The sequence below is a fragment of the Carcharodon carcharias genome, chromosome 9 (genome assembly GCF_017639515.1).
Source record: "Carcharodon carcharias isolate sCarCar2 chromosome 9, sCarCar2.pri, whole genome shotgun sequence".
Lineage (NCBI taxonomy): Eukaryota > Metazoa > Chordata > Chondrichthyes > Lamniformes > Lamnidae > Carcharodon > Carcharodon carcharias.
The window spans coordinates 21,909,661-21,919,751 of NC_054475.1; the positions used below are offsets into that span (position 1 = coordinate 21,909,661).

The following is a 10,091-nucleotide window of genomic DNA, read 5'->3' on the forward strand; positions in this document are numbered from 1 at the left end:
TGTAAAAGACAGGATTGATGTTGCAGCAGAAACATTGTTCTGATTACTTTCAGGACCTGCTTCCAGGAAAGAAGGCCAAAAAAATTAGTCATTTCAGAATCAGTTGAAGATGGGTCTTTATTTAATCCAGAGCAAATGATGTGATCCGCAATTCAGGGTTAATTTCAATGGGATGCAACAAAATGCATTGATGAACAATGATCGATATGGGGAGATGGTGGTGTGGTAGTAATGTCACTGGACTAGTAATCCAGCGGCCCAGGCTAATGTTCTGGGAACAAGGGTTCAAATCCCATCATGGCAGCTGGTAGAATTTATATTCAACTAACAAATTTGGAAATGAAAGCTAGTCTCAGTTAACAGTGACAATGAAGCTGTTATCAACTGTCATAAAAACCCATCTGGTTCACGAAGGAAATCTGTCATCCTGGTCTGGCCTAGCCTACGTGTGAATCCAGTTGTCGATGCAGCTTACAAGGGTGGTTGGGGATGGGCAACAAATGTGGAAGAGCAAAGAGATTTAGGGCCATGAGCATACAAAACGTAATCAAAAAAACTAATGTTGGTCTTTATCTGAAGCGGAATTCAAAAGTGAGAAGGAACTCTTCAGTTAGACAAAAGCTTGGACAGACCCCACCTAGAGAACAAGTCATTTTTAAGCACCCCAATTCAGGAAAGATATATTCGGCCTTGGAAGGAATACGATGCAGATTCAGCAGGGTCTGAAGATCAAATTATTAGGTCATGTTGCATAATCTTGGTTTGTATTCCCTTGAGTTTAAAAGATTGAGGTGTTTATGATGGTAAAGGAATTCAATCAGGTATATACAGAGAAACTATTTCCTCTGGTGGTACAAGCCAAAACAAGAAGGCATAATCTCAATTTATAACTAGGCCACTTAGGAGTGAAATCAAAAAATACTTTTTCCACACAAATGACTAACAGAAATTGAGAACTCATTTTCAAGACATTGTGGCTACTGGGTATTGAAGCTTTCAAGACCAAGATTGATAGATTTTTTTTAGGGAAGAATATCAAGGGATATGGAACAAAAGAGGATGGATGAATTTAAGATACTGATCTTAAGATCTAACTAAACATTGGAACAGGTTGATAGACTGTTCTTATGTGCTCCTGAAGTCACACACATCGTGTAAATTCTAATATATTAATGAAAATAAAGTTCATTTGTTGGTAGAAAGTGTCATGTTTATTTATTCTGTAAGCAAATGTGCATATTTATTCACAAAATCTTCAAGTCAATCAACCATCCAAGTCAATGCTGTGGAACCACAACTATAACTGTTGCAGTCTTTCAGGAAGGTTGAAAAATAATATTAATTTAATTGCCTTACCATTCATGTTGACTTAATTTAATTAATTTTAATGTTAATTTATCCTATTTTCTATTTCTGATGTAAAATATACTCTTCAAATGTAAAACAAAGAATTGACTAGAAGCCTATTTCCTTTAACTGTTTGTCAGGTTGAAGGTACTGATAAAATTTAAAATCACAAAAAAGTCAAATAAAACCAGCCAATTAGAATAAAATAAAGATAACATTGGGAGTTTACAGGCCCAAATTCTGATGAATGAGCATATGTCATAGAGTCAGGGGACCAAATCCTTCTAAAAAGGCCACATACATGAAAGATACTCAAATGCATCGAGAGTGTGTGCAATATAAAACTCGTTAACTTTTTAGCCTTGACCCTCTGGGTCACAAATGTTCTCAGGGGAAATGGTAATAGTACATTTTTTTTTAAACGGGTACTAAAAGTGCAGTAGGTATGAGGAAGTAATGTTACACACCTGCCTTTTATTTCCGCCATCTAATCATTTACAACAGTATTAAATTCTGGAGATTTTGTAGCATGTTTAAAATAAAGCGCTTTTGCATCTCTGATCAGTCATCCAGTTGCCTGGATTCACATCCATCTGCAGCATTTTCATTACCCACTTGTCTCTCCGCGCTCCATCAATAAATTCATCCAAGGACAGGTGACCTGAAAAATGAAAAGCACCAATGAATCTACAAACAATACAAACTAACTCAAAAGATGCTTAAATGGGTTAAATTATAAAGTGATATTGATATGTAGGTTATGGGCTGTCACACTTATCTGTCTACATTGTATTAATTTTAAGTATGTGCACCCCTAATTTGGGCGCGAGTATTCTTTCATACCTCTAATTGGCCCCTTAAATGATTTCCCTGTTATCTGTCACACAGTCACACTGCAGCTGCACACTTCTTCCACTAGATAGAGCTTCAGTTCTATAGATTTCTGGAATTCTTTTAGTAACCCTGTCATCTTATTTGTTAAGGTAAGTTAGTTTTAACATTTATTTTTTCTTTACACTAATTTTCATTTTTCTCATTTTTAGGATTTGTCATCTTTAGACTTATTTTCTCCTCTAATGTTTAAAAAACAATCCATGCTCTACTTCCTTCGCTGGCTCCCTCTTCACTCATGCCTATGGCTTCAAAGCATTGCTCTACCATATTTATATTAGTCATAGAATCATAGAGGTCTACAGCTCAGGAAAAAGCCCTTCGGCCCATCGAGCCTGCGCTGGTCAAACAAATACCTAACTGTTCTAATCCCATTTTCCAGCACTAGGGCCATAGCATTGTATGCCATGGCATTGCAAGTGCCACATCCAAATACTTCTTAATTGTTATGAGGGTTTCTGCCTCTACCACTCTTTCAGGCAGTGAGTTACGGATTCCCACCACCCTCTGGATGAAAAAATTCTTCCTCACATCCCTCTACCAAGGGGAAAAGTTCCTTCCTGTTTACCCTATCTATGCCGCTCATAATTTTATACACCTCAATCATATCCCCCTCTCAATCTCCTCTGCTCCAGGGAAAATGACCCCAGTCTATCCAGTCTCTCCAATAACTAAAACTCTCCAGCCCAGGCAACTTCCCCCTGGTAAATCTCCTCTGCACTCTCTCTGGTGCAACCACATCCTTCCTATAATGCGGATTCCAGAACTGCACGCAATACTCTAGCAATACTCTAGCTGTGGCCTAACCCAGCATTTCTTAATTGTATAGCATTTTAAAGATATTTATTTTCCAGCCATTCTCACCCTACCCCATTCCCTGGTTGGTTCCATAATGTACTGTTCTAAGAAACCGTCCTGAATATATTATCAACTCATCCTTAATGCTACCTTTGCTAATTTGATTCCTCACCAATACTGAGAAAAGATCTTGGCTTAAAAGATCAAAAAAAGATAAGAAATAGCAAAGGAAAGAATTTACTGTTGGGAATTGATTATAGGCCCTCTAACAGTTGTTTCACTGTAGGACAGAGTGTAAATCAAGAAATAACAGGAGCGTATAAGAAAGGTACTGCAATAATTGTGCGAGATTTTAATCTTCATTAGATTGGAGGAATCAAATTAGCAAAGGTAGCCTTAAGGATGAGTTGATAGAGTGTATTCAGGACGGTTTCTTAGAACAGTACATTATGGAACCAACCAGGGAATAGGCCATTTTAGACCTGGTAATGTGTAATCAGACAAGATTAATTAATGATCTCATTGTGAAGGATCCTCTAGGCAAGAATGATCATAACATGATAGAATTCACATTCAGTTAGAAGGCGAGAAACTTGCAGTTTGAAACTTGTGTCTTGAACTTAAATAAGAGCAATTACAAAGTGATGAAGACAGAGTTGGCTACAGTGGACTGGGAAAATAGGTTACAAGGTGAGTTGGCAAAAAAGCAGTGGCAGACATTTAAGCAAATATTTCATAACTCTCAACAAAGATATATTAATTGAGAAAGAAAGACCCTACAAGAAAGATACACCATCCATGGCTAACTAAGGAAGTTAAGGATGCTATCAAATTGAAAGAAAATGCATACATTGCTAGTGGTAGGCCAGAAGATTGGTATAACTTTGGAAATCAGCAAAGGATGACTATAAAAAAGGGAGAAGTTAGAATACGAGAGTAAACTAAATAACTATAAAAACAGATGGTAAGAGCCTCTACAAGTATATAAAATGGAAGAAAGTAGCTAAAGGAAATGTTGGTCCCCAAGAGGATGAGACTATGGAATTAATAATGGGGAAAAAAGGAAATGGAAGAGACTTTAAACAAGTATTTTGTTTCTGTCTTCACAATGGAAGACACAAATAGCATCCCAACAATAGTAGAAAATCAAGGGCAGAAGGGAAATAATACTAGGAAAGCTAATGGGACTAAAGGTTGACAAGTCGGTTGGACCTGACAGCTTGCACTCTGGGTCTTAAAAGTGGCTGCAACGATAGTGGTTGTAATCTTCCAAAATTCCCTAGATTCTTGAAAGGTCCCAGTGGATGGAAAATCGCAAATGTAATGCCTGTATGCAAGAAAATGGGAAACTATGGGCCTGGTAAACTAACATCTGTAATTGGGAATCTATCATTAAGGAAGTAGGAGCAGGACATTTAGCAAAATCATAGTAAAATCATATTGACTCTGCCTGATTGTATGAAAAGGGAGTTGTGTTTAACAGATTTATTAGAGCTCTTTGAGGATGCAACAAGCAAGGTAGAGAAAGCAGAGCCAGTAGACATATTTGGATTTCTGAAAGGCATTCAATAAGGTGCCACATAAAAGGTTACTGCACAAGATAAGGTAGTGTTGGTAATATATTAGCATGGATGGAGGATTGGCTAACAAACAGGAAACAGAGTTGAGATAAATAGGTCATCTTCAGATCAGCAAACCATAAACTAGTGGGATACCTCAGGAATCAGTGCTAGTCTCAACTATTTACAATCTATATTAATGACTTGGAGGAAGGGACCGGGTGTATTGTAACCAAATTTGCTGATGATACAAAGGCAAGTATGAAAGCAAGTTATGAGGAGGACACAAAGAGTCTTCAAGGGGATATAGTTAAGTTCATAGTTAAGTGAGGGGGGTGCAAAAATTTGGCAGACGGAGTATAACGTGGGAAAATTTGGGGTTGTCCACTTCGGCAGGAATAGAAAAACAGAATATTTAAATGAAGAGAACAGCAGAATGTTGTGGTACAGAAGGATCTGGATGTTCCCATACATGGAGTCTTGCTACAACTGTACAGGGGATTGTTGAGACTGCTCCTAGAGTGCTGCATACAGTTTTGGGCTCTGTACTTAAGGGAGGGGTATATTTGCACTGGAGGCTATTCAGAGTGGGCTCACTAGGCTGATCCTGGGATGAAGCTGTTGTTTTATGAGGAAATGTTGAGCAGGTTGGGCCTATAGAAGAATAAGAGGTGATCATATTAAAACGTATAGGCCCAGAACTTCCATTCCCTTGAGGGTCGTACCCTGAAGGTATAACAGAAGATGTGCTAGGCGCTAGGGCGTTTCCACGCAAGGACTTCACAGTACTTGCCCAGGAAGTTTAAATTACCGTACACTGGGAAACATCCGATACTCTGCTTTAAGTTGGAGACTTTGGATGGTTCCAGCTCTCTTAGCAGAACACTTATCCAGGAAAAGTTAAAAGCATTAAAACCACTTTTAACTCCTGGGTAGCTATGGTAGTGATCCCCCAGAACTCCCCGCTGGATCCCCATGGCCCACAACTACACCCAATGCCGACTATACCCGCGCCCCCTGACTACCCTCCCATAATCCTGACTACCCACCCTACCCTCCCACCCTGTCCACACCCCTGACAACTACCCCCCTCAGCCCCCACCCCCACTGAGGAGACAGTGGCGCAGTGGTAAAATCACCAGACTAGTAATCCAGACAAGGCTGGATCTAGGCTCTGGGACATGGGTTCAAATCCCACCATGGTAGCTGGTGGAATTTAAATTCAGTTCATAAAAATCTGGAATTAAAAAGCTAGTCTCGGTAATAGTGACAATGAAACCATTGTCGATCGTCGTAAAAACCCATCTGGTTCATTAATGTCCTTTAGGGAATAAAATTTGCCATCCTTACCTCATCTGGCCTACGTGTGACCCCGGACCCATAGCAACGTGGTTGACTCTTAAATGCCCCCTGAAATGGCCTAGCAAGCCACTCAGTTATATCAAACTGCTACAAAGCCTACAAAAAAGGGATGAAACTAGACAAATCACCCGAAATCGACCTAGGCAGCAGAAACGACAATGGCGAACCCAGCCCAAAAGTTCTCCTTATGAACACGTACGCTGCGCATCTCTCACCAGGCCAGAGACAGAAGCTTGGGCAAGAAATGTGCAGCTCCCAAACCCGGGTAAGTAAGAAGGTGCGGAGTTGCAATCTGACAGTGATTACCACTCCATGCACATCTGGGACATAAGATTCTGAGAGGGCTTGACAAGGCTGAGAAGATGTTTCCCCTTGTGGGTAGAGTTTCAAAATAAGAGGTTTCCCATTTAAAACAGAGATAAGGAAGAATTTCTTCCCTCAGGGAGCCGTTAATCTTTGGAACTCATTACCCCAGAGAGCAGTAGAGGCTGGGTCATTGAAGTCTCAGTTGGACAGTTGTTTGATCTATGAGGGTGCCAAGGGTTATGAGGATCAGGCAGGAAAGTAGAATTAAAGCCACAATCAGATCAACTATTATCTTATCAAATGGCGGAACAGGCTTGAGCAGCCACATGGCCTTCTGCTGCTCCTTTTTTCTACTAATACTGTTTACTGATATTCTTCGAAGGGTGCCAATGAACGCAAGTGGACTGTGGATGTCAACATCTACCCGGTATTGATGGCCTTGATAAAATGACTTGGACTGAGTGTTATGAAAAACCTTTATATGGCACTTTAACATAGAAAACACCCTGAGATACTTAGCGGGGACATAAAGAGAACAGATGCTGAGCCAAATGAAAGATTAGAAGTGGTGACCAAAAGCTTGGTCAGAGAAATGGATATTAAAAAGAATCTTCAAAGAGGAAAGATACATGGAATGATATAAACATTTAAGGAGGGAATTCTAAGCATGGAGCCGAGGAAGCTGAAAGCCTGACTGCCAAAAATGGAAGGAAGAGAGAGAGATGTACAACAGGCCCGAGTCAGAGGAATGGGCAATTGGAAGGGGGTGGTCGCAGAGATGGAAAGGGGTGAAGCCATGAAAACATGTGAACACAAGGATGAGAATTTTCAATTTAAGACAATGGTGGACTAGGACCCAATGTGTGTCAGTGCAATTTGGTGTGCCATCAGACAGGATTTGCAGAGTTTTGGATGAGCTGAACTTAATAATGGGCAGAAGATAGTAACCAGTCAGGAAAGCTTTTTAATAAAAGCAAAAAGTAGGGTTTTAGCAACAGATGGGCTCAGGTTTGATGAAGGTGGGTGACAGTATGGAGAGAGACAATGTTAGCAAAGTGGAAGTGGATGGTCTTCATGATGGAGAGATATGGAATCTGACACTTAACACTTAGCTCTGATGGAAGAGACTGCTAAGGTTGGGAGCACAAGCTATTTTGTTTTGTCCTAAACAGAAGGACTGAACAACAGAGGCTGTGCTTGAAAAGGGATGAATTCAAAAATAATCTGCAGGAACAATATTAGAGCGAATGAGTGGTCAATCAAAGGAACAGACTCCCATGGAACCACTGGAAGCAATGAGTTTTGATTTATTCAGATTAGGTAGATATATTCCAGAAAATAACATTTTGGGATACTGTATATGAATAATTTTAAGCAAGATGTGGTAAATGTAGCTTGTTTGGGAGGAAAAAGTTGACTTTAGACCTCTGGTTCACAAAGCCCCTCATCACTGGGGTTGTTCTCATATAACTTTTGGGTCTATTTATTATGTTCTTACGGAGATGGACCTTGACATTTGTTTGTCCAACCATTCCTATGTTCCAAACTGGTTCAGCCTGAGAAGGTGAGGGCTAAAGTCAGTGGCAGAAACCTAACAAATGTCATACTTACCATCTCCATTTTCATCCACTAACTGAAATATTCTATCTACAACTTCTTCTGGAGTCAAGAGAGGAGCCCCATCTTCTGATTCTTGACAGCAAGCCTTCTTTAATCTGTAAATAGACTGTAAAACAAGAGGAAGTGTCAGGATTTGGGTATAAGGAACATGCCAACTCAAAGAAATAAAGTAGACACAGACCTCCACAATCTCCAGCAGCTCTGTTTTATCGATGCATCCGTTTCCATCTTTATCATAAACTTTGAAAGTCCATTTCAGTTTGTGCTCCAGATTACCTCTTAGAACCAGATTGAGTGCCGCAACATATTCCAAAAAATCGATGGTGTTGTCCTGGAAGAAAAACAAATTGGCGCCCATTATCGACTGAATTAAATATAATTTAGTCCTGCCAGAAAATTAGAAGGTATCCAGTCTCATATATTGCATCCTTGACAATTGACCATATTTCTATAGCAAGGACCAAGTATTTCCCATAGGGAAACAGTTAGAATGGAATACAGATTGAGACGTTCGGGTGAATTCTTATTGCATTCGTCTATTACCAAACTGGCAATTTTTTTTTTGCATAATCTGAAATATAAATTGATTCTAAATTTGCACTCCCTTCTCATTAATTTCTTCAGTTCTTAATTTTTTGACTTTTCTAATCCCAATATTCAGACACAAAGAAAATTATATATGGATTTTTAGGTTAAATTCAGGGTAAAGTGAGCAATACATTAAGAAACTATTAGAAACCCACTTAATAGTCCACCTTCAGAAGTGAGCAAATAGCCACAAAAACACAGTGTTGTGCTTGCACAATTAAACGTGCCCTTTCAATATTCTGAAGATGTTTAACTCCTTTCTCTGACCCCCTGCACTTTCTGAAGGGTGTGAAGGCATTGGAGAGACAGTGCAGAAAAGATTCATGAGAATAAAGTTCCTCATCCCTGGAACCAGTTATGAAGAAATATTGGAGAAGTTAGGACTGTTTTCCTTGAAGAAAAGAAGATTGAGAGGAGATTTGGTAAAGGTATTCAAAATCATGAGGAGTTTGGACAGAGAGGGTAGGGAGAAAGCATTCCCCCTTGTGAAAGGATCGAGAACAAGAGGGCACAGATTTAAAGTAACTTGCAAAAGAAGCAAAAAAGTGTTTTGAGAAAAAACGTTTTAATGCAGCAAGTGGTTAAGGTGTGGAATGTACTGCCTGAGAGTGTGGTGAAGGCGGTTCAATCGAAGCATTCAAAAGGGAATTTGGCTTTTATCTGAAAAGGAAGAATATGCAGGGTTACAGGGAGAAGGGCACTAAGCGAATTGCTCCTTTGGAGAGCCGAAGCAGATACGATGTGCCAAATGGCTTCCTTCTGCTCTGTTACAATTCTGTGATTCCACACCGCACCACCCCCCCCCCACCAACCCACCAAACTCCCCCTTCCAGCTGATTCAACTAGAAGCAAGGGGACATTATATCAGTGGTAAGATTAGTTTGAGAAGCAAAGTCACTGGGCCCATTAATCTAATCTTTTCAACCACTTCACATTTACGTGACAGATTTAACATCCACAGGACAGAACAAACACGGCAAGCCACATGACCTCCTGTGTTCTAACCACTCTATGATTCTACGAGCATAGGACAGGTTTGAAATTATGTATTACTAGTTGAGTTGTAGCTGGGAATAAAGGGCTTCAGGAAAACAAAAGCAAACTCACACTCACCCCATTCTTATCAAATGCCCGAAACATGTTCCCTATGTATTCAGCTGCTTCTTCGTTGTCTAAAACTCCAAAAAAATGTTTGAATTCATGAAAGAAAAGGGTTCCACTGGGACATTCAGTCACAAACTTCTTGTACAAATCTTGTAGCTCAGCAACACCGATTTCCCCTTTATTTTCATTACTCACCGCCTGCCCCATAACTGCAGAACTGGAATATTCTGCCAAAGACCTCGGCAGAAGTGATTAGTCTCCCAGGATGAGCACGCTCAGACCCTGGTCACCTTAACAGAGTGAATAATCTTCTCAAAGCCCAAACTTCTGTTCAGCCAAACCTCAACTGTATGAACAGGGGCTCCTTTGTTTTCTATAGTGAAGCTGTGCTCGATAATCTCCCTGATTATCAATGAGGACTAATTACTTTTCTACAGTTGGGTTCACGTCTCCATGATCACTTCAACCCTCAAAACACAGAATTGAACAGTATTCTAGAGCCCAGAATTTTGATCA

General features: G+C 39.9%; 1 protein-coding gene across 1 annotated transcript; it reads right to left on the minus strand.

Annotated features, from left to right (window-relative positions):
- Positions 1-1,880: 1,880 nt before the first annotated feature.
- guca1b (guanylate cyclase activator 1B) lies at positions 1,881-9,782 on the minus strand. The gene is made up of 4 exons (XM_041195929.1): positions 9,585-9,782; positions 8,065-8,214; positions 7,875-7,989; positions 1,881-2,008 (listed from the first exon to the last, which is right to left on the minus strand). The coding sequence occupies exons 1-4, from the start codon at positions 9,780-9,782 to the stop codon at positions 1,881-1,883; spliced, it is 591 nt and encodes a 196-aa protein (XP_041051863.1).
- Positions 9,783-10,091: the final 309 nt, after the last annotated feature.

Excerpts from the sequence above, each read along its gene's own strand:
- guca1b (XM_041195929.1), bottom strand. The coding sequence starts at position 9,782 with ATGGGGCAGGCGGTGAGTAATGAAAATAAAGGGGAAATCGGTGTTGCT. Across the intron at positions 7,990-8,064 it reads AGCTGCTGGAGATTGTGGAG|TCTATTTACAGATTAAAGAA; the intron begins GTCTGTGTCTAC and ends CTTGTTTTACAG. Across the intron at positions 2,009-7,874 it reads AGTGGATGAAAATGGAGATG|GTCACCTGTCCTTGGATGAA; the intron begins GTAAGTATGACA and ends TTCATTTTTCAG.